At 41.9% G+C, this 24,491-nt stretch overlaps 1 protein-coding gene across 1 annotated transcript in view; it reads left to right on the top strand.

The window, feature by feature from the left end:
- Positions 1–1,210: 1,210 nt before the first annotated feature.
- The window catches only part of LOC115846471 (probable ATP-dependent RNA helicase DDX60), a 52,124-nt gene continuing 28,843 nt past the window's right edge, over positions 1,211–24,491 (top strand). The window contains exons 1-13 of the mRNA XM_030845211.3: positions 1,211–1,443; positions 3,502–3,668; positions 4,215–4,373; positions 5,984–6,133; positions 8,401–8,520; positions 9,872–9,967; positions 13,008–13,123; positions 13,960–14,102; positions 14,202–14,311; positions 19,244–19,348; positions 19,896–20,024; positions 21,079–21,203; positions 23,138–23,296. Coding sequence (XP_030701071.2) covers positions 1,302–1,443; positions 3,502–3,668; positions 4,215–4,373; positions 5,984–6,133; positions 8,401–8,520; positions 9,872–9,967; positions 13,008–13,123; positions 13,960–14,102; positions 14,202–14,311; positions 19,244–19,348; positions 19,896–20,024; positions 21,079–21,203; positions 23,138–23,296 — 1,721 coding nt within the window. The 5' untranslated portion in view covers positions 1,211–1,301. The remainder of the gene's footprint in view (positions 1,444–3,501; positions 3,669–4,214; positions 4,374–5,983; positions 6,134–8,400; positions 8,521–9,871; positions 9,968–13,007; positions 13,124–13,959; positions 14,103–14,201; positions 14,312–19,243; positions 19,349–19,895; positions 20,025–21,078; positions 21,204–23,137; positions 23,297–24,491) is intronic.

The following is a 24,491-nucleotide window of genomic DNA, read 5'->3' on the forward strand; positions in this document are numbered from 1 at the left end:
AGTTATTTTTTTTTTCGAGAGAGAGGTTATAAAATAGAAAGTTGGCAAAAATTCTAATTACCTAGTGTAAGGTATAAAGACTGAAAAAAGTTTCATGTTTTTTTTATCTTCTACATTATTGGAAATTAAGTAAATTATCTCGTGGAGATTAAACAACCTCAGCACAGTGTAAATGTGCTCTTCCAGCAACACTTCAAGCTAAAACAAACACATTGTACCTGGCAAAGAGCCAGGGCTTGTCCTTGTCCTAACTGAGACAGAACCATGCGGAGCTATCCCAGGACAGGACAGTACATTTGGGAAGTTGAAACATTGGAGAAGCTCCACTGATTCGAATTAAATACTGAGAAAGTGATGACAATGAAAATTGACTTCATTAAAGGCAAAGTTTAGATATGAGTTTCATGACTAAGCAGAATAATGGAAGGTTTGTCAGTGTTCTCTTATGGATACGACAGTTCTCTAATTTTCTTTGCACATTAATAAGTCAAGTAGGTAAAAGTGTAGTAGAAGTGGGTCTATATTGTGTGTAAGTTGGTTGGAAATGCTTGTCTAGACAGAGCAAACCGGTTTATTTATGATGTTCCTTCCTACCTGCCCCTTCCTCATTCACCCATAAAAGAGGATGAACTTGTGCTGTGCTTGGGACACACCGACAACTATTGCACATTCCTGTCTCATGACAAGGAAAATCACAACTGCATTGCGTGTGACGAGCATTTGATAGAGAGGCGTCCGGGCAGGGGAGGAATACGTACTCAGGCTGGGAGAGTTGAGCAAGGCTTTGTGGAAGAAATATCTAGAAGCACAAGTTGGGGTAGAGAGGTGACCATGGGGAAGGAAAGAGGAAAACCAATTCCCGAGAGATCAGGAGACAGAAAAACCAGGGTCCTGGTGTTTCTGATTGTATTACAGTTACTCTTCAATTTATAACCTACACCACTTAGAAATCTAGAAAAATTATCTGCACAGAGGCGTTATAGTCATTAAGTTGGATTGTCCAAAGATTTCAATTCACAGAGGCTTCAGTGTTAAGAAACAGACACTGAAGTGAAGATTGTGCCTTGTCAAGAATGGGATGACGTTCAAAATAATCAATATACACTTAAAACTATTGTCTCATTCATGCAATGGCATCTTGGACTATTTCCAACTTGTTTTATGACATGTTTCCTTCTTTTTTGGGGCAGGAGACCAAGGCTGAAAAAATTACTAGAGAGAATAAGGAGAGGCTGTTTGCCAAGGAAGAAGAAAAAGAAGAGAAAAAATGGAATGTTCTGTCCTTTTCTATTGAGGAGGAAATGAAAGAGAATTTAAATTCTGGAATAAAGAACCTAGAAGATTTTTTGAAATCATGTAAAAGTAGCTCAGTGAAATTTCAAGTTGAAATGGTGGGGATTACTGCCTGCTTGAGAGCGTGGAAAGAGCATTGCCGTGGTGAAGGTATGTGGCTGTGAGTGCCTGTTGATTTGTTTGTTTGAATACATTGGAAAAGAATAAAAATCTAATGATGATAACTGTTATTTATTAACTGGAAGTCTGTGTTAGAAGGCTTAGGGAAGCCTTAGATGCATTATCTGATTTTGTCCTTGGAGAAGTCCTCTCAGTACTACTACCTCTATTTTATCAATGAGCAGTGAAGTCTCAAAGGGGGCCCCAGTAGCAAAGATACAGCACATTCATAAGCAAATTCAAATCAATTCCTTATCACTTACATGTGGGATCTAAAAAATGACACTAATGAACTTACCTACGAAACAGAAACAGACATGCAGACATAGAGATCAGACTTGTGGTTGCCAAGGAGAGGGGGAGGGAAGGATTGGGAGTTTGGGATTAGCAGATGCAAACTAGTACATATAGGATGGATAAACAACAAGGTCCTACTGTAGAGCACAGGGAACTATTGGAAAAGAATATGAAAAAGAATGTGTATGTATAACTGAATCACTTAGCTGTATAGCAGAAATTAACACAACAATGTAAGTCAACTACACTCCAATAAAAAAATTGAAATCAATTCCCAGTCAAAGTTTACAAACAACCACTTAGAGAGTTGTGGGCCTCGTTAAGGGGACCCACAGATGGCGAGGTCCCAGGGAGAGTCTGTCATTCATCTCTGAGATCTGAAGCGCGAGCATTTTCTTTCTGGGCAAAACTCGGATCAGGTTCGCCTGGCATGCTGAGTTCTCCCAGAAGTTGCTGTGGTTTCCATGTGCTCTACTTTACAACTGCTACAATAGACAGTAGAAAAGAAAAGAAGAGGCAGGAAGAGGCAGGTAAGAGAGAAACATGGCTGGATAGAGACGTGTAAGTTGATGGCAGGTGAAATGATGAGGGGCCAGTATGCCTCCAAACTGACAGTACTTCCGAGTACACCTCATTGACCGGTCTGTCTTGGTCGTCTCCACACTTGAATCCGTTGAACACGGGGTCACTGGGGGTTCTTCTCCCCCCTACCCCGTCATTCTACAAACTTCAATCTGCCCCTGCAACGACAGACTTCGCTGAGGATTTCATCCCAGGGAGAAGCATAAGACTTGGCCTCTGTGGGTCTCTCTAAGATGTTGTGTCAGGATTTGCAGTTGCCCTGAGAGAGATCAGGATTAACAGTGGCTTAAATTTCTTTTGTAGCCTTTATAGCATCAGCATGTGTTTGGTAATATTTGTTAAATAGATAAAATGTAGGTTGATTGGAAGAAAGGGCGAATCAAAACTGCCCTAACATGTGAAGTATGAAAAGACCAGCCGTGAGGGAGACTAGAAAGGATGTAAGTGACTGTAAAGAAATGGACAGGGATTAGCAAGGTTTGGATCTGGTAGGTGTAACAGACTGAATTTAAAGGCTCCAGTGATTACACCAGATACTTATCTCTGGTCACCATTAGGGTTCAATAAATGTTGCCAAGTTTTTTTTTTTTTTTTTTTTGCGGTACGCAGGCCTCTCACTGTTGTGGCCTCTCCCGTTGCGGAGCACAGGCTCCGGACACACAGGCTCAGCGGCCATGGCTCATGGGCCCAGCCGCTCCGCGGCATGTGGGATCTTCCCGGTCCGGGGCATGAACCCGCGTCCCCTGCATCGGCAGGCGGACTCTCAACCACTGCGCCACCAGGGAAGCCCACGTTTTTAACCAGATATTTAGACTCATCTGGACATTTTTCTTTGAACATAGTAGAGAAGACATGGAAAGATTTGTATTCCTTAGAACTTAGACCAACTTGGGCTTTAGTGATCTTATTTCTATCATGAGCTACAAGATTGTCCTTTTTCCCCCAACACTTACAGAGGTACATCTCAGTTATCCACAGAGATGTCGGAATGTGTTTAGTTGCACTTTCATTTTATTGAGTTTTCTGTATTCCAAAACCTCCATTAATGCTAAGTAAGACAATGAATTTAATTGGGTCAGGTTGATAGCCTGAGTGAATAATCTTGGACAATCAAACATTTACTATTTTTGATGGCCTTTATAACAGTTTTGCTGTTTATTCTTTACCAAGGTGAAACCACAAAAGATTTAAGTATAGCTGTTCAAATGATGAAAAGGATCTACTCCGTGATGGAAAAATACCCAGAACTTTTGCAAGAGGCAGATCGGCAACTCATAGCCAGATGCCTTAGGTACTTAGGATTTGAGGAGTTGGCAAGTACTTTGCATCCAGCGCAGGTAATGTTTTCAGAATAGCTCCATTCTAGTAGAGTAATTATTAGGTGCACCTCAAGTGTCTTATAAGCACAGTTACCTGGGTTTTTTTTTTTTCACTGAAAATATTTACTCCAAGTTCATAATCATTATTAGTAATCCAGCTCCCCCAACTTGAAGTAACCTAGAATTAGAAAATTTTACAAAAGCTTCTCTGGACAAAAATGCCAGATAGTCTCTGCAGACCCTTAAAACTAATCCTGTGTTTAATTCTAGCAAAACATTTAAAAACTATATTGCGACTGTTCAGTTGTCTTGATATCAGATTGTAGCTCAAGTGCCGTGATGGATAATCTGAAGATCTTGATGTGTGCTATTTACTCTTAGTTAAGATAATGATTTAGGTGGTAAGAGATTTCTTCAATGAATATTGCAAACTTTGAAAGATGGTAAAATGCTTTTCTTGTAAAAATTAGTTTTCAGTTATTTTATTTTAAAAAATATTTTTAATCATTTAAAGGATGTTATAATTTACAGTCACTTTCAAAATGGGCTTGTAAACTCCTATAGGTCACAGAAAATGACATGAAGGAGAAGAAGAAGAATAAATACTCAGTTGGCATTGGGCCGGCTCGGTTTCAGCTGCAGTACATGGGCCAGTATTTGGTACGAGATGAGAGGAAAGATCCAGACCCCAGAGTCCAGGACTTTATTCCTGACACCTGGCAGGTAATGACTGGATGAAAGAAACACTTTTGTATTTCATTATTAAATCTGATCTCAGGAGCTTCTCATGATTCCACACAGCACATTTGGCATGAAGTTCTTCATGTTGAGTCATCTTATTTAAAATTGTCATGGGAAATGTCAAATGTAGACTTTTTCCCATTTAAAGAAAGTGAATTTCTCATATCATCCATTTTTCATAAATAGACCATTTTCTTGGAGGTACTCTGATGGATTCACACGTATATATTTGAAGTTCTGTCTTTGTCGTCCGACTGTATCATTATGGAGGCTTCCCTGTGTCTGCAGGATATCCTATGTAAATATAGAGATGTGACAGAGACATTCAAGGAGTTTAAACAGTAGAGACAGTTGTTTAGATATTTACAGCCTGTACCCGTGACCATAGTAGCTACTTTTCTATAAATAAGTGTAAAATTAATATTGATGGCTAGAAAATTAGGAATAAAAGGGTGCGTTTCTGCATTGATTCAACCTTATAAAATCGCCTCGAACCTTATCAGTTAAACATGTTTGGCTATGAAAATGCCATTTCAGAGGTTCAGTCTAACAGATGGTCTTATCAGAATCTGACTTTATCGTCCTTGTGTTGATGATGCTGGAGTGCCTCAGAAACTCCCTGCCTGCTGTTCTGGGGCAGGGGGACCAGGTCCTTCCTTCCTGAAGTGCAGAACACGAAGCAGATAAGGACCCTCCAGGTATCTACGCCCGCCTCCGCTGCACTTCTTCTGATGTCGCCTTTGCTCTGAGGTGCGGCCCAGAGTGGACCAGGATTCAGAGAGTGTGCAGGATGGGGCTTTGGGGGGCTTTTCCATCTTCTGCCCATCACACAGGCTAATGATCCTTTCACTAGTCCTCATTTTGATGAATAAAAGCATAGGCTAAAGGGATGAGAGTCTGTTTGTTTTTGTTTTTTTTTTTTGGCGGTACACGGGCCTCTCACTGTTGTGGCCTCTCCCGTTGCGGAGCACAGGCTCCGGACGCGCAGGCTCAGCAGCCATGGCTCACGGGCCCAGCCGCTCTGCGGCATGTGGGATCTTCCCAGACCGGGGCACGAACCCATGTCCCCTGCGTCGGCAGGCGGACTCTCAACCACTGCGCCACCAGGGAAGTCCCGGGACTCTGTTTTAATGAAGGTCCCACATGCCCTCCAAAGTACAGGCTGGCATCCTTCTATTTAGAAAGTACAAGATAAGTAGTAAAATGATTCATCATTGATTTTTTTTTCTGTTCAGCTACTTTTTCACCCTTACAAAAATACATACTCTTAGATCTTCATTTCTCAGAGCCGTTGTGCACTTAGTCAATGACAAGTAATCAGAAAGAATATCTACCCAAGGACAAGATATTTTGTTCAGACCCTCTCTCTGTTTTTCACACACAAACCCACCTCCAGACGCTTAAAAGCACTGCAATTCTCTCTTCTGGGGGAGGCCGTGAGTTCTTCACAAGTTCCCGTGTATCTTTTGGTGTGTTTTCAACTCGCAGCCACTCCTTTGCGGCTCAGAGAATTATGCTGGAAGTGTCTTAAGGTATTTGTTTTGCTAACGTGCTTCTCGTGGCGCTGACACAACGGTGCTCTGACCCTGCAGCGAGAGCTCTTGGATGTCGTGGACAAGAATGAGTCTGCAGTCATAGTGGCCCCCACGTCCTCAGGGAAGACCTACGCCTCCTACTACTGCATGGAGGAGGTGCTACGGGATGGCGACGATGGGGTGGTCGTGTACGTGGCCCCCACCAAGGTAGGTCTGGGGGCTGGGAGGTTGTTCAAGTGACTTAAATTTTCTCTTTCACTCCCGAACCTCCTGTTTTAGTTTAATGCACGTAGTCATGTGGTAGATCTAGCTCTCTTTATTTTTTTTCGCCATTTATTTTTTTCCACTTTTATTGAGATAAAATGGACGTGTAACCTGTTAGTTTCGTGTGTACAACATAATGGTCAATATTTGTATGTATTGTTAAATGATCACCCCCATAATTCTAGTGAACATGAATCATGAATCACCTCACATAGTTATACATTTTTTGTTTCCTTGTGATGAGAACTTTTAAGATCTGCTCTCTTAGAAACTGTCAGGTACACAATACCGTATTGTTAACGATAGTCACTGTTACATCCCCAGACTTATTTATCTTATAACTGGAACTTTGTACCTTTTGACCCCCTTCACCTGTTCTCCCCGCCCTTAGCCCCACCCTAGCCAACCACCAGGCTGTTCTGTTTCCATGCGTCTCACTTTATTTTCTAACCTGCATTTTCTCCTTCCAGTCCGAGAGGCCAAAGTAATACTTCCCTTAGAGCACTGTGAGGTAGAGGTCTGGTCCTGTGATCTTGTCATTCAGCTTTTTGCTCGAACTGAGAGAAGCATCCCGACTATGTCGGGCAATATTGAGTCTTTAGGAACCCCGCGTTGCCTCTGCTCTTGACGGGATGCATCCTGTCTGCTCTTGGGCGTCAGTGCCTGATGTGTTTCTCATGCCAGGTGGTTTTGCCATATTTCTTTTATGGCTGGAACCACCTAATGCCAAGCTTAAATACAGAAAGTATGATCTTTGTCATTTAGGAGAAAGGCTGATTTACAGGAAGTATAAGTTTGCATATCCTCATTTACAACCCCTTGTTTTTAATGCGATTACTGTTAAGAAAGGCAGATTTACTTGGGATAACTTTGATTCTACAGATTAAAATGAGATCTCACTCCATTTTAGTTCCTAGGAAAATGTGGCGTTGAGTGACGTGGGATCGGGCTCAGAACCAGACTGATCAACATGATTAGTTGAAATTAGCACTTTAGTTTTGATTGTAACTTTTTCGTTTTTCATGGTTACAAAAGCAGTAAGTGTTCATAGCAGGAAATTAATAAAATATATCAAGAAAAATGAAGCTTACTGGAGGTGGAATTGGTAATTCAACACAATACATATTCCTCTTCTAAAAGTTTTAGAACCCAAAGGTTTTAGAAGCCAAATTACTCTTCTAAAAGTTTAAATCCATTTTTATTCCCTCTGACAGTATATGGAAGTATATATATCCTCTTATTTTTTTCCAACATTCCTATGATCTTTAAACATTTTTTGCCGTACTGCTAGGTAAAAATTTCCATCTCATAATAAATCTGCATTTCTGTGATCACTGATTGGGGAGCCTTTCCGTATGATTTCTGGGCAGTGATATTTCTTTAATCATGAACTACTTGTTCATGACATCTGCCCATTTTCTTTTTCTTGTAGTGGAAGGGCATTGCCTTTTTATTGATTGGCCAGAAGTCTGTATAATAAGTATATTACTTTTTCTCTGTAAAGTATAACCAATATACTTTTGTCATTTTATCTTTTTGCTATATTGCGGTTATATCAATGATATTTTGTTAATATCTTTGTGTAGTCAGATCTATCAGTATTTCCGTTTAGTGTTTCCGAGTGTGCTCAAACATATGAAAATGTCCACTTTCTAGTATCTTTATGCTTATGTTTTAAAGTTTACATTTTAATCTAGGTGAGACTTTTTTGGGCATAGAGTGTGAAATACAGAGATGTGTATAGGTTTGCACACGCTCAGATTTCGCTGGCCACCACCTGCCTAGTCTGGGGTATGGGTCCCCTGTACACTCGCAGGTAGAGGTCTGGGGATGCCCCCAAATACGAGAACCACACGTCCATCCCGGCTGCCCTCCTTGGCCGTTCTACATAGACTCACGGTTTCTTTCTAAGCCTTGGTGGCCCGGGTATCAGCTGTTTGTTTGTCATGCGTGGGCAGCATTTCCTGCTTTTTCCCTCTGATGAAGCCGGGTTTTCCCATTTTACATTGGGTTGAGGTTATAAGTGAGTTCACGTGTAGTCACAGAGCTCAAAGACAGCCCGTGGGTTAGGCAGATGGTAGGAGAAAGGGGTGATGAAGCTTCCTGCCCTCCCAGCAGTACGTAATTTTAGACAGTGCCTGTCGTTCTCTCTCTGAGGTTTCCCCTGTACTTTATTATGTGATTAATGGATATTTTCCCCTGTCAATCAGGCCCTTGTCAATCAGGTGGCAGCAACTGTTGAGAATCGTTTTAGCAAAAATCTGCCAAACGGTGTATCTCTGTGCGGTGTTTTTACACGGGACTATCGTCATGAGGCTCTAAACTCCCAGGTAGGACATACACTAATTAATGCATTTGTTATTGAATTATATGATAGTACTTAGAAGTCTCTTTCAGTAGAAATGCAGTATCTTGACAAGGGCTTGTAGAAGTAATTTTCTTGAATTTATAAAAGATGAAGTGGCTTTAGAGAAAATTTAACAGTGTTATATTCCAGAGAGTAAGAAATGGAGCTCATCTTTCTCAGGGGCACTTAGCTTTTGATTGCAGATTTCAGTTATATTTCATGGCATCATCTTGGTTTATAAGTGGATCGAAAATGATCTGAAGAACCCCATTTTATAAAAACTGACAAACTGATTTCCATTCAGAATAACTGTTTCTTGACCTTTCTTGATGGGAAGGATACTCATCATAATTTCAAACTGTTGTATTTATGGATGGACTTCATGGTGTTAAGTAAATCAGACAGTTTCCCTCCTTATTAAACTCACTGAAAACAGTTACAGCTAAACAGAAAGTGAAAACGTGACTCTAGCACATTGCATGGTAGATGTGAGATGTGACACCCACATCGCCATTTGTAAGAGCAACGCTGCCCAGGGGCAGGGCGTGAGGTCCGACAGAGGCCGGCTGTCGGCCCCTGTGCTGGCCCACTTTCGGCACCCTGGGACTGAGCGGGGCTGCGGCAGAGACACTGGCCATTTCGGCTGCGTGTGGAGTAGCACTGATGGCTGCCATGCGCTCCAGAGTCCAAGCTAGGTGGGCCAACGCGTCACCAGGTGTGTTCTGAAGTTCACCTTCTCCCTCTGCCCCATCCTTTCACAACTTCCATAGTTGTTCATTTTTTTTTTTCTCTTTTTTTTTTTTTTTAATTTATTTATTTATTTGTGGTATGCGGGCCTCTCACTGTTGTGGCCTCTCCCGTTGCGGAGCACAGGCTCCGGACGCGCAGGCTCAGCGGCCATGGCTCACGGGCCCAGCCGCTCTGCGGCATGTGGGATCTTCCCGGACCGGGGCACGAACCCGCGTCCCCTGCATCAGCAGGCGGACTCTCAACCATTGCGCCACCAGGGAAGCCCAGTTGTTCATTTTTAATAAACGGTTTTCAACCTAAACTGAACCTCGGGGTCAGATTTTGAAGGAATAAACCTGCGACAATGAACTCTTCCTATTATTACCGTGAATGCTTATAAATAAGAATTTAAACTTCAAATTTGATATCTTACCATTTTGACCTATACAAATTGCAGTGTCACAAGATTCAAACGAATATATCATATTTTACTTAATCAGCAGGTCCCTTCAGGAGTTTTAACTCTCTCTTTTATATTCTTAGAACTACATCTGGGTGTAGCAAGTGCTCAAAAGTGTTTGTTTGCACAATGCTTTTGTTTTTAGGTACTTATCACAGTGCCTGCCTGCTTTGAACTTCTGCTGCTAGCTCCACATCGCCAGGCATGGGTGAAAAGGATCAGATATGTTATATTTGATGAGGTAGGTTTGGTATTATTTCTCTGGGTTGAGTTCCTGGTTGCATAAGCGCTGCACTGAAGACATTTGCTGCTTCGGGGCATTCATCGTCTGCGTGGAGTTTCGGTTGCGGAGGACACTGTCTTTCCCCTGTGAATCACGCCAGTCTTTGGGCTCCGTTTTCCTGTTCTGGCTCAGGACAGGGTATCTGTGTCTGCGGACCTCTGGATGGCAGAGGAGCTGTCTTTGGTGACCACTGTTTCAGAGGAGTAGAACTCACCACCAGGGCATAAGTTTTCCTGGACAGAGATTCCAAAAATCTGATCTTTGATCTCCAAAGCAAAGAGTTTGGGGCTATAACAATGATGTCAGTTATGTACAGTATCTTGTCAGTCGTGGTCCCAGAAGGAAACAGACGACACACACAAAATGGATGAATTCAAGAACAGCTTTTTTGCAAAGGTGTGTGGGTGGGGGGAACTGTGCCGTTAGTGCAGTAGCCCAGGGCGAGGAGGTTACCCCTCAGCCTAAAGGGACAAGGAAAGATATAGTCAATGAGACCCACAGGGAGATTGAGTGTGCTGGCCGCTTTGCAAGGGGCAGCTGCCTTAGCCGAGGAGCACACCTGGCTCAGGGTAACCTGCCAGGAAGGCGGCCAATGGCACAAAGACCTCACCCTCATTTCCTTCAGGTCTCTTGCCCAGGCTCTCCTTTGGCCAAAGCCAATGGAACCAGAGAGCATTGGAGCTCTTTTGAAGTAGCCTCTGTGGGTCAGTTTCCCTGGGCAGAGAGAGCAGGATGGAAAATGATGGACGTTTATAGAGCAAATGAAGGATATTGAGAAAGTTTTTACAGCAGAATTAAGAATATTTATTCAAAGAGACTTAAAACATTATAAAAGAATTCTTTTGCTCCAAGGGGTTTTCAGTTTAAAGGGGAAAATGATGATAAGCCTGTATTTCACGTAATTTTTCCTGTTGTAAAGCTTGAAGCTACCAAGCGAGCTGTGCTTTGGTTGGTTTGAATGTGTTTTTTTTTTCGCTCATTCTGTATATGCTACATCCTGAAGGCCTTGAATATTCATATTGAAAAAAAAATCCAACAGCTTTGTCTTGGCAATCTAGAACCTTGAATTGTACTCTAGTCTCAAAGCTTTGAAATGCTGTGACATGGGGTACCTCAGTTTCCCCAATTTTATGTCAGGGTAAAGCTGACGGGCTGGTGTATTATCTGACTAGGGCAAAGCCAAATGGGCAGGGGAAGTTTTTTCTTTTTTTTAATTGTCTGGCTCTGATGGTACGTTCTTTCCAGTTGATTGCCAGGTGTCATAGTTTAATCTGTTTAAAGGAGACCATATTTGAGAATCTTCCCTAAATCTAGTTCCATTTGCTTTATTTGGTCAAAGGACATTCGTTAATTCAGCAAATATATAAGGAGTATCTCCACAGTGCCAGGCACTGTTGGTGCTGGGAATGCCCAGGGTAAGTCACAGAATCATTGGAAAAAAGGGGATAGACAGCTACGCCTACCCATGACGGTGGCAGCCCGCATCGGTGTGTATGGTGACGAGATGGATCAGCGTGACCCCACTGGGGTGATGGGAGGGAGACAGCAGGGGGACGGCTCTGCGGTGGCTGGTCAGAAAGTCTTCCCATGGGGCGACATTGAACCGAACTCTGCAAGTTCAAAAGGAGGTAAGAGCAGAAGGAACAATATATGTGGAAGCTCTGGGGTAGGAAAGATGTGGTCAGGGAACAAAGCAAAGTTCAGTGTGTCTGGAGGAAAGTCAGGGCAGGATGGGAGAGAGGCTTGAATGAAGCTGGAGAGGCAGGTGGGGGGTGGTTACTCCCAGCACAACATATACGCCCTGTTCAGGAGTTTATAGTTTGTTCCTCATGCAATGGGAAGATATTGAAGAAATTTAATTGTGGGCATGGCCTGATGGAATTCATCCTTGAGACGTATCTGTTGGCTGTGATGTGAAGTGTTCAGGGGATGGCCTGGGAAGCTAGGAGGGTGGCCAGGAGGGTATCGTGATTGACTTGGGGGCCGTGGACATGGAGAAAATACTTAGATCTGAAAGACATTTTGGAAAGTAAGATAAAGAGGAATTATTGATGGATTGGTTATGGGAATTAAAAGAATTTGTGTCAAGATTTTCTCTTGCCTGAATTTGCCAATATTTACGTAAACTTGGCATGGTTGATTAAAGGTAATTGGAGACCATGTATGATGATTCAGGTTTCCCTGTCTTATTTTCATTCGCTGATTTTAAATCAACTGAAAAATTATTTAATTTATTTAAAGTAAACTAAAACAAACAAAAGCAGTTCACCCGTTTCTCCCATGCCCACCTGTTACAAATACCTATTTGTTCTCTATGTCTTTGAGCTTGTTTTTTTGTGTGTGGGTTTTTTTTTTTTAAGATTTCACGTGTGAGATCATTATTTGTCTTTTTATGTCTGATTTGTTGATTTATTTCACTTAGCATAATGCCCTTGAGGTCCTTCCATGTTGTCACAAATGGGAAGATTTCATTCTTTTTTATGGCTGAATAATATTCCATTCTGCATATACATACCACAATTTCTTTATCCACTCATCCTTCAGTGGACACTTAGATTGCTTCATGTCTTGGCTGTTATACATAGTGCTGCAATTAACATGGGGAATGCTTATATCTTTTGGTATATCTTTTGGTATTCTTTGGATAAATACCCCGAAGTGGAATTGCTGGATCATATGGTAACTCTATTTTTAGGTTTTTGAGGAACCTCCATACTGTTTTCCGCAGTGGCTGCACCAGTTTACATTCCCACCAACAGTGCACAAGCGTTCTCTTTTCTCCACATTCTTGCCAACACTTGTTATTTGTGTTCTTTTTGATGGTGGCCGTTCTGACAGAGGCGAGTGATATCTCATGTGGTTTTGATTTTCATTTCTCGATGACTGGTGATGTTGAGCATCTTTTCATGTGCCTGTTGGCCATCTGTTTGTTTTCTTTGGAAAAATATCTCTTCAGACCTTCTGCTCATTTTTAATGGAGAATTTTTGTCTTTAATAGGTCCACTGTCTTGGTGGAGAAATTGGAGCAGAAGTCTGGGAGCATCTCCTTGTCATGATCCGCTGTCCCTTCCTGGCCCTTTCTGCTACCATTAGCAACCCGGAGCATCTCACCGAGTAGGCATTAGCTTCTAGTCCGGATACAATGCTTATCTATTTTGAATGTTTGAATGTCATGCTTTCTATCTGGGTTCTGGAGAGTTTCATAACTTTCTGGTGAATTTATTACCTTATCTCTGGATATTCAAGGAACAGAGTCACCCCTCCTGGCAGGTGCTGAGCAAGCCCACACTCTATAAAGGAAAATCAAGGGTTCTCCCAGCTGGATCTGCAGCTGACTAGGAAATTTCCCCCATATCTCAGAAAAGGTTCACCGGAAGTTATCGATTTATGTTTCTTTTTCTTTGTCCTTTACCAAGAAATAAAATTAAAATGGTATAATGACATGCTCTGCCATGGACCTTGAGATTTCTTACGTTGTCCCACTTTGTAGATGTTTAGAAAGATAGTGAAGCCTTATTAGTTGAAAACCCCATATTATTTATCCACGGGGCTAGATTTTTGCCCACTAACAACAACAATTATAGCAAAGACTCCTATTTGCCAGGTGCTGTTCTAAGTGCTTTGCATATGTTAATTTATTTTAAATGGCCAACAACCCTTATGATTTATTATTTTCATTACTACTGTTAGATAGTCTTTTCCATACTGCTATTATTATTTCCATTTTAAATGTGGAAAATGAGGCCCAGAGAGATTTTGTGATCCAACCAAGAGCTTCAGCCCATGGTAAGGAGGCTGGGATTCGATCTTAGGTCATCTGGCTCCAGGGCCTATTCCCTTAAGTAATTTTTAAGGCACATAAAATTTTCTTTATTTAAAGTACTTTAAAATCCTTTCACAGGAAGTGGTTCCATGTTCTGCCTAAATAATATGTAATTTAAAATTTTAAGGTGGCTACGATCCATAAAACAGTACTGGAAACAAACGGACAGTATGATAGAAAAAAATACTGCTTCTTCAAGAAATGCCGGCTGCCGCGCCAGTTCTCACCAAGACTACTTACTGAGGAAGCAGTCGTATAAAGTGAGACTTGGTATGTTTGACATATTCATAGGAATTTTATCTTTTCCTTTCAAGTTATTCCAGCCATTGTGTGTTCATTCATTTGGAAATCCTTGCTCTTCATTTCCAGTGCTCTATGCAGAGAGATACAATGATTTAGAGAAGCACATATGTTCAGTAAACAATCATGACATCTCCTTTGACCATTTTCACCCGTGCGCTGCGCTGACCATGGACCATGTGAGTGATGGTTCTGCCATGTTTGTTCTGAGCCACATTGGTGGTTTGTATCATATTGCAAAGCTGCCTGGGCGACACTCATCAGAATTACAGAATCGATGCTCTGTAACAGATATTGAACCTGAGTTTTAAGAGTAACAAGAATAACTTCATAGTTTTCATCTGCTCCTCAGTGGTGTCTACATCTGCAAACCTTAAGAATGACTGAACGTCTTAACCTGAAGTTTTTTGGAGTCGATTTTCTTTATTCTTTGCCCATTTTCCTTCTTCTCAGCACCTGTGTCCCATCTGTCCACCTTCAAGGACACTAACTCTTCTCTTAATGCAGCTACAACTGTGTGTGGACAGTACCTTGTACGTGTGAGAATCTGATTGCTGTGAATTAGGTCAAACAAGGAAAAGACACTTTTCACTAACATAGCAATCACATGACTTTTTGGTAGTGAATCAGTAAGGTGGAGGTCTTAAGGGGACCTCATGTGGCGCACTGGGGTTTGAGTGGGGGAAGATTTCTTAATTTTTCTTGCATATTATTTTTCCTCTTTCCTTCTATTCTCAGGAATGGCCCATTAAAGCTCTGGTTGCCTCTCAAAGTGATAATTAAGCAATAGTTTGCCTTCCTTCCAAGACTGGATAAGTTAAATATACTCTAAATTCTGTTGTCAGATGAGCCTTCTAAATGGACCATTTTTCAGGCACATGGAGGTTTCTTTATTTAAGATATTTGATGTCCCAGGGAGTAGTTCCATGTTCTGCCTAAATAGTCATCTGGATCAGAAAGCTAATTTAGATGAATAATTAGTAAGGGTAATTCTGATCCTGCCGAGCCTCTAGTGGCTTTTCTTTGGAACCGGCAAAAGGCACAGCTCCTTAGCTAGGCTTCCCAGGTCTTCTGGGAACTGGCCCCAAGTCCTTCCTGTTCATGCACTTGATGGATTTTACCTGGAAGCCCTCATGATTTATATATAAACTGGAGTGTTTCAGCACAGATGCAAAGTGCCCGTTGTCCAGACTCTGTTCATCTTTGATGATTCTTCTAATGGGAAACCTCTCCAGAATCCTCTGTGACTTCCTTAGCTGGATGGAATCTTCTCTCCGTAGCACCTTGTCTATATTTTTCTTGTATGACAACAGTTATGGCCAGCTTGCTGCTGAAGTTCTTTACATGCTTGTCTTCTTACTAGACTAAGTCCTTGAAGACAGAGTTTGTGTCCTTGTAGTTTGTAACTAACTGCTATGTATATAAAATTAAAATGTATATTACACAAATATAGCCAACCCAAATGGAGCACTTACTTTGGGTTCTAAGAATTTTACGTATTTTGTCTCTTTTAACCATCACCATTTTAGGATACATGCTGTATTGATATTCCCATTTGGCAAGTGAGGAAGGTGGGGCAGAGAGAACTTGTACCACTGAGGAAGGGGTGGGGCTGGGATGCAGTCTCAGATAGACCGATTCCAGAGCCTGCAGTCGTATCACTGTATTCTGGACAATCTGGTGGACAAATGCCTGGGTGAGGGAGTGAGTGAGAATCACTTTATAGCCTTTGGGCTGTGATGCAGTAGCTTCTAAAAGCAACGGAATGAATCCTAGCGATGGTAATTTTCCAACAGGATTTTATTCTGGAACTTTCTCTTTTGTGTGGCAGTGGCTCTATTTACACTCTAAAGAAAACTAAAATGTGGACAAAATTCCTGTGACCTAACTCACATCCCCAAACTAGAATAGTGATGATAACCCAAAAATTGATAACAAGACTCCTTTCTGTGTCTTCCTCTCCTTTTCTCTTCTCTTTCCACGTTATTTCCTCGTGTTTTTAAGTAGCGTAGTATTTTCACAGTCACTTGTTGTGTTTAGATGGTTCAGGGAAGGTTGTCTTTAAACAGCAGTGAGCACGGTGGTTGGGAGAACTTGGCGAGGTGGGCATTTTGGTCCAAGTGCCTTTCCTCTATCTCAGAACCTATTAATGAATCAACTGGGAAGCTGCTCCAGCTTCTGTAACCCCACGTGACCTCTGCAAACGTCACGCTTGCTGCCTGAGTTTCCTTCAGGCTCCTGGACATTGGCAATAGGAACGGGGCTTGGACAGTGTTAAATATGTATTTTGGCAGCTGTGTGTATGGGATGTTTCCTAAAGCATCAGTGGTAGAAAAGCAAGTCGGCCTTCCTGAACAAGGAGATGCTTCCTGATCTTGTGTAGTAGACCTCAGATTGATGTGCGAGAGTGGGTGGCGTGGAAAAGTGTAATGAACTGTGGCAACATAAAGAGTAGTGCCGTCCCCCTTGGGCTTCCGCTCTGTAGCTCTGTCACAAGGGTGGTCCCAGAAGGGAGGGGGGCAGGATGAGTGAGGTGAGGGAGTGCCCACCTTCACATGAGGCTCGTTTCTGGCAGAGTGGAGAGTTATCCGGCCCCCCAGGGACAGCTGCAGGCTGCCGGGGGTGGGGTGGGCTGACGGTGTCAGCCCCAGCACGTGTGGGAGGAGCCGAGCCACTGGTCTTTTTCGCCTGCACGTGGAGCAGTGCTTCCGTCACCTGCGAGGTTGGGGACGATGTGATTTGCCCAAACAACATCGTGAGTAATGCTGTGTGTTCATAAATGAAGGAGGGTGTGAATCTGTGACCTTTTATGTCTCTTCCTTTTACACGTGGGCTGGCTCAGTTTTTTACCAGCTCGTAAGTTATCGTATCGTGAAGACCAGCTGAAGGGAATGCCCAGCTTTTAGCCACCGAGTCCTGAAATTGATTAAAAACATTAAGACCTGTAGGTTGGTCATTCATCAGTCACAGCGAGAGTTGAGGCATCGATCACGTGCCAGGCGGTTTACTAGGCCTGTGCCACGTATTACGTAACTTAATTCTGACAGCAAATCCGTGGCAAAGGCAGAATTGCCCTCCATGGTAGAAATAAGGACACGCAGGCTTTTTAAAAGCTTAAAAGCCCTAAGAAATCATAAGCATTCTCGTGACCAAAACAGAAGATTTGTGTCTTAAAAATTATGATAGTTCTTGGATTTATTTTATTTAGGCAAAATAATTTGCCACTTTTAAGTAGTAATAATAAGAGAAGAAAATGCTAACATTCCAAAATAACATATTCATGTACTATTTGGCAAAATGTAGTTTTTTCTGTTCAGTCAGTTCAGTGCTCAGACTCAGATGCTGAACAGTGATTCCAGGAAATCACCTGCATCCTATAGATTTTTACAAGCCTCCTTCAAAGCCTGGTTGATTATTTTAATTGAAATACGTTTGACATAAAACCTTGTATAAGTTTAAGGGGTGCAGCATGTTGATTTGATACATTTATTTTGCAGTGTGTCTGCCACCTGTGTCAAGTCTGAGTCCTCATCCCTTTTTTTTTCTTTAACATCTTTTACTTTTCATTATTTTTTAAAATTTATTTATTTATTTTTGGCTGTGTCAAGTCTTCGTTGCTGCGCGCAGGCTTTCTCTAGTTGTGGCAAGCGTGGGCTACTGTTTGTTGTGGTGCGCGGGCTCTTCATTGCAGTGGCTTCTCTTGTCGCGGAACACGGGCTCTAGGCGTGCGGGCTCAGTAATTGTGGTGCACGGGCTCAGTAGTTGTGGCTCGTGGGCTCTAGGGCGCAAGCTCAGTAGTTGTGGCGCACGGGCTTAATTGCTCCACGGTATGTGTCACCTTCTCGGACCAGGGATAGAACCCATGGCCCCTGCATTGTCAGGCGTATTCTTAACCACTGAGCCACCAGGGAAGCCCTGCATCCCTTTTTTGTGGTGGGACAATTAAGATCTAGTCTCTTAGCATGTTTGGTGTTCATAATACAGCTTTGTTTTCTGTAATCGCCATACTGGGCATTAGCTCTTCAAGACTTACTTATCTACTAGTTTAAAAAGTTTTAAAAAACCTGTACTGATGTATTTATCTTGTTTGCTTTTAGCACAGTCTGTAAGGTGGCAGGACAGATATTTTGATCCTATATTGTAGATGAGGAACTGGCATTTAGAGGTGGAATTAGAACTAGACCTTCTGATTCAAACTTGATTGTACTTTCCATCCTACTAAACAATTTTTTTCAGCTGTATTGTTTGGGATGGCTTTTTTTAGCCCAGAACTTCCAAACCTGAGTTTCATAACTTAGTAGCTTTTTACGAAAACAAGTTTCTTATTGTCAAATAATTTTGGAGAAATCTGGATACTGTAGCCCCTTCTTGGAGATTTAACATTTCCAGTGAGAACCCTTGAGGAAGCCTATTCCTAGAATAAAACCCCCTGTCCTCAACTTTTCTTTTGAAGAAAACCTGCCAGCGTCTCAGGGATCATAGTTTCACAGGCAGTGGATTCGTAGCAACAGTGGTTGAATCCAGTAGCATTTACTGCAGTAAAGGGTTTTGGAGAACAGGAATTTTTAATTTATATTTTAAAATATTTGTGGAAAAATAATGACGTGGATATCCAGAAGGCTTAGCAGAACCAAGTCAGTAACCTGGGGAGAAGTTTCCTTGAGTGTCGTGAAGGTGACCTTCAAGTTATCATAGGACTTGAGAAAATCAGATTTGCCCCTTTTAGCCTGGCTTGGTGCTCAAAAGCCAGGAATCATATTCATAATTAAATCAGTTCCACTTCCAGTTACAGGGTGGAGGCTGTGTGTTCTTGTCTAAACTGAGTCCACAGATCTTTGAGCCTCCCAGCCCTCATAAGAGAATTGGCTCAGCTGAAACCTCTTAGGAAATATAAAAACCTTTCGGTGGGCTTTTGAGTTTTTTTCTCTCTTGGTAAATCAGGGACACTCTCGGTTAGTATTTTGTTTGCGCTGAGCCATTACTGAGCATGTTAGATCAGTGCTGTTTTCAGTGTCTTTGGGTTCATGATAATGAGTGATGCTGAGGCAGAGGATGGAATGTCAGATGGAATAGAAGGAATATTAAATTTTTCAATTTTATTTTAAACATAGATTGAAAAGTTTGGATTCCCTTCTGATCTTACCCTTTCGCCTCGAGAAATGATCCAGCTTTATGATACCATGTTTGAATTCTGGGAAGGTTGGCCCAGGGCTCAGGTAAATAGTAATTCTGCAATTATTTTGAATTGATTGAAGTGGATGGTAACTGCTGCTCACAAAGACAAGCTCTCGCTCTTTCTAATCACTTGCATCTGATCTTTGAAAGTTACCTGTGGACTCTTTCCAAAATAAGGTCGCCCCTTCTCTAGACAGCCTTCCTCCTGACGGTCTGTGTTTTCCTGTAACTGGGCGGAATGCCCCTGAACTCCTGAGCACGCTTCCTCTTTCACTTTCTGTGATAGGACAATCCTTTCATCTCCCCTCCTATGTGCTGGGTCCTGGGTTTCTGTTCCTGCCTTTCTCTCTTCTCGCGCCCCTCCCTTCTCTCTGTCCATCTTTGTTCATCTCCTGTTTGGTTTTGCTGCACATTCTGCCTTAAGAGTTCACCATCCTATTAGGTTTACACACCAGAAATGTTGGGGAGATAGAAGTTCATCCTCTACTCTCAAGACGCTTGTAATTCTGTTAGTGAGACATATTGCTGAGAAACACTTTTGGATTTTCTTGCATGATTTTATTGAATTTTGTGGTATTCCTTTTCAAGGAGTTGTGTCCGGAGGAATTCGTTCATTTTAAGAATAAAATAGTCATTCGAAAGGTGGATGCTAGAAAGTATGAAGAGAGCTTAAAGGCAGAACTGACGGGCTGGGTGAAGAGCGGTCACGTCCAGGAGGTAATTATCACACATGTTTTGGGTGAAGCACCTCTGTGTTCTTGTCCCCTTGAGTTGTGCTGTGCAGTCATTACTATTTTCTGGCTTTCTTTAATCTTCAGCTTCCATTGTAGGATTTTCAGTTGAGCACGAAGTCCAGTGATTCTGAGATAGACTAGAGAGAGAGAAAGGACCTGTGTCCTTGTCTTGTCCTCTGTCCCTGCCCTGGCGTGTGCTCCACGTTCTGACGGATGAGGACAGAGGGGCCCTTTCCTGGTCATGATGCTCGGGAATCACAGTGACAGCAGCTGAGGAGAGCTTTTCATCCCTTTATCTCTTTTTCATCTGGAAAGTTTTTTTTTCTTTTATGATTTTTATTTTAATTTGTAGGAACTATTTTTGTATTACAACCTTAGTCCGGGGTCGTATGAGTTACGAATATTTGTTTTAAGTAAGTTGCTGGTCTTTTTATTTTGGAGTTTGCTCTGTTGTCACATATTAAGGTTTCTGATTTTGGGGGTGTGACATATATTAGAGTTTTCTCAGGTGAGTTTTTCCCATTCTATTTTAACTAACCTCCTGCTCCTATATAATTATATTTTATTCCACTTATTTTGTCAAGAAAAACCTTTAAAATGTATTTGTAAGTGATACGTGATGTAGAGAGAAACTTATATCATGTATATATATGTTACATGATGTAGAGAGAAACTGATTTACCCCACCTCCTGCCATGTAGTGGAACCAGCATCATTTACCAAATGATCCTCTTCCCGACTGATTTGTGTTGCCTTAAAAAATTGCATGTTAAATTGCACGCGCGCATGTGCGTGGGTATTACTGTTTATCTTTTTGTTCTCTCGTATATGATATATAAATGTTGATTTATATATTTCTTTGATGGTTCTTTTGCAGTGTTTTATTTTATACTTTCATTATTTTTGTTTTTGTTACATAGTCTATTAAAGAACCACAGAAATATAGATTAGATAACTATGAAAATGTTTTAGCCAGAGGCAGGAATTCATGTCGTCATTACGCAGAACTTACAATAATTTTCTTTTCACTGCTACAGGCCAGAATGGTCCTGAGGAATCTTCGTCCTCCTCCGGTGGTTAGTTCAGAAAACATGGCACTTATGTTTCCACGTCTTGTTGAAAAGCTAAGACAAATGGAGAAGTTACCTGCACTGTTTTTTTTGTAAGTCATTTAATTTGTTTTTTGTTGTAATTTGTATTAGATGCATTCTTTTAAGTAGAGGGAAGTTACGCAAACTTGACTCTTGTAAAATAGTGTTCAATACGATTTTTGGTGCCCTTTTGTTATTGGAGCGCCGATTTAAACCTACACCTTTCTAGTTAGTTCTTACAAAAGTAATTTTACTTGTGCTGTTACATATCACCTTCTTTATTTGGTTTTCCTTCTCCATTTCTTTTTCTCCTTTTACTCTAAACTAGTGTATTTTTAATTAGGTCTTGTTAATTTTCAGTCAATACCTAGGTTTTTTACAAAAGAGATCGAATGTTTATGCACACAATTACCCCACATAAAATTAAAGTAGCCTTGCAATATGCTAGTTTAAATCCCAAGGTGCCAGGAAGTCTGGACCATATGTCCCTAGGTATTTCCATTTCAAAAGGTATAAAGCCCAGACTCTGGAGACTTTTCTGGATTGTTGAGGCCAGTAACCCCTGGGTTTACCTGGTCCCTAGAAAGAAATAGTCACAATCCAAGAAGTTAGGGTGAAAACCCCCAATTCTCTCCATCCTGCGTAAAAGAGCAAAATTTTACTGTACGATCTCACTTGTATGTGGAATCTGAAAAAGCCTTACTCATAGAAACAGAGTAGATTCGTGGTTTCCAGGGACATGGGGGTGAGAGAAAGGGAGGAGATGCTGGTCTAAGGTACAGACTTCCAGTTATGTAATGAATAAGTCCTGAGGATCTAATTCCATCATGGTGACTACAGGTAACAATACTGTATTGCATACTTGAAAGTGGCTAAGAGTAGATTTGAAATGTTCTCACCACAAAAGGAAAGAAAGGTAACTTTGTGAGGTGGTGGTTTTGTGAACTAACCTTATTACAGTCATCGTTTTGCTATGTTTACCTTTATCAACTTGTCATGTTTTGTATAACTTAAACGTATGCAGCATTATATGTCAATTATGTCTCAATAAAACTGAAAACAAAAACACAGAGAAAAAGCAAAGGAGGCACTAAAATTCACAGAAGATTTGGCCGTCAAGAAATCTGACTTATTTCACTAACCATAATATTGTCTAGTGAAATAAGTCAGACAGAGAAAGACGAATACTGTATGCTATCACTTATATGTGGAATCTAAAAAATAATACAAATGAATGTGTAAGTAAAACAGAAACGGTCACACAGACATAGAAAACAAACTTACGGTTACCAAAGGGAAGAGGAAAAGTGGGGAGGGACAAATGAGGGGTTTGGGATTAACAGATGCAAACTACTATATATTAGATAGGCAACAAGGACCTACTGTATAGCACAGGGAATGATAGCCCTGATCTTGTAATAACCTAAATGGAATAGAATTTTCAAAAATACTGAGTTACTATGTTGTACAACTGAAACTAACATGATATTGTAAATCAACTATACTTTGGAAAAAAAAAATATCTGGACTTACATATATTTATCTAACACTAAGGGTCTTTGATGCTGTTACAAGACAGACCTAAAGAGCAGTGGAATTAGACACAAGAACAACTACAATAACAATAAAAATAAATAAAAAGGAGTAAAACAATTTTTTCTCACCTCTTAAGAGAGGAAGAAGGAACATCTCTCTTCTGTAAATAGAGAAAATCCATTGTTATCTGTTCCTTGCCTGTGGCGTGCCTGACCCCTCTTCCAGGAGAAATCTCTGGGGGCTCTGCTTGCCATTGCCCCAGGGGGGGACTTCTTGTTTCCTGTAAGGCGGTTAATGATGGGTCTGCCGACCCAGAACACCTCATGTGCCTGTTCAGGATGAAGCTCATAAAAGTGGAGATTAAAAACTCAACAGCTGTGTGTCAGGATGACAGCAGTGGATGGCTATATGACTGAATTGTATTTATCAGATTACTTTCAAGGCAAGCGTTCTTTTCCTTTGTTTCCAGATTTAATTTAGGGGCTGTAGAGAGAAACGCTAGAAGTGTGAAAAGGTTCCTAGAGATAAAGCAACAGAGCAGAAGGCCCCTCAAGGCTGATAAGGAGGCCTATGACATGGAGAGCAAACTTCGAAAAGTTAGAAAATCCCTTGAGACACAGAAGACAATGTGAGTATGTGACTCAACGCACTGGTGGTTGGAAGGCTGAAATACGTCACAAGTCCCAACAGGAATGTACACTGGGCTATGCAGACATCCTAGCTGTCCCTTATTTGCAGGCCGGTTCTGTGCTTCGGAGAACTGTGTGTGCTCCTGGCTCCTGCCTTGTTCTCGGTGTCTAATTCTGATGACTCTGCGCCTGAGATGCGTCTTTCCTTCCTCCCACCCTCCCATCCTCAGTGGCAGCCTGGTCTGGACGGGCCCGCATCTTCCTCGGGCGATCACAGAGGTCTTCTTCTTGGACTTGGGAGCTCCGAGGCTCACCACCCTGCGGTGTAGCTGACACCACTCTTGCTGACATTCTCATTGATTAACTTACCCACACTCACTGTTCCTTCTCCTGGGCCATTGTTGGTGGACCACCATGTTTGGAGTTTTGCCCTCACTTTTTCAGATCACGTCCTACTACTCTCATCCTTCAATACTCAATATTTACTCTTCTCCCTGCGTGCCACGTCCTCCTGCACTTTGCCGTGACATGGCCCTTCTGCCTTGAGGTCCCTCCTTCCCGCTCGCCCCCAGAGCTTCTGCTCATGAGTTCGCTGTGCCTCTCTGAAGCTTGCCCTCATGCCCCACTTAGATTTAGTGCCCTTTCTCCCGGGCTCTTGCTACGCTGCAGTATTTAGTAGGTCGATTACGATGTGTTGCTGTCTTATTCCTAAATCGTTAAGCTCTCTCACAGCAGGGACCGTGCATTTTCCTCTCTTTATTAATATGTCCAGTTGTTATCAAATGACTCGGGTCCTGATTCTCGCTGGACCCGATTACGTACTCACAGATGTCGGCAGAAAGGAAAGGTTCCTTTAATCAGGATGCCGGCAATGTGGGGAGATGGTGGACTCAGTGTTCCCCCAAAACCACCTCTGAGATTCTGTTCGGCCATGGAAGTTTTAAAGGGAAGGAGGAGAGTAATCTCAGTTAATCACTGAGATGGGGGGGTCAGGGTCATCGCCGTCCCCCGCTGTGTGCAGGCTCGTGGAATCCTCGTCATCTTCCTCTAGGTGTTCTCTCGATCACGCCGTTTGTTGGGGAGATTACTGAAGGGGAAACTTGGGAAGAGATCTGGTCACCTGTTAATTACTGACTCTTCTCTCCTCCTTCTTTGATCTGCAGAAAGAACCGATACGTTAGGCAAAGTATTGCG

Source organism: Globicephala melas, chromosome 6 (assembly GCF_963455315.2).
Source record: "Globicephala melas chromosome 6, mGloMel1.2, whole genome shotgun sequence".
NCBI classification, from domain to species: Eukaryota; Metazoa; Chordata; class Mammalia; order Artiodactyla; family Delphinidae; genus Globicephala; species Globicephala melas.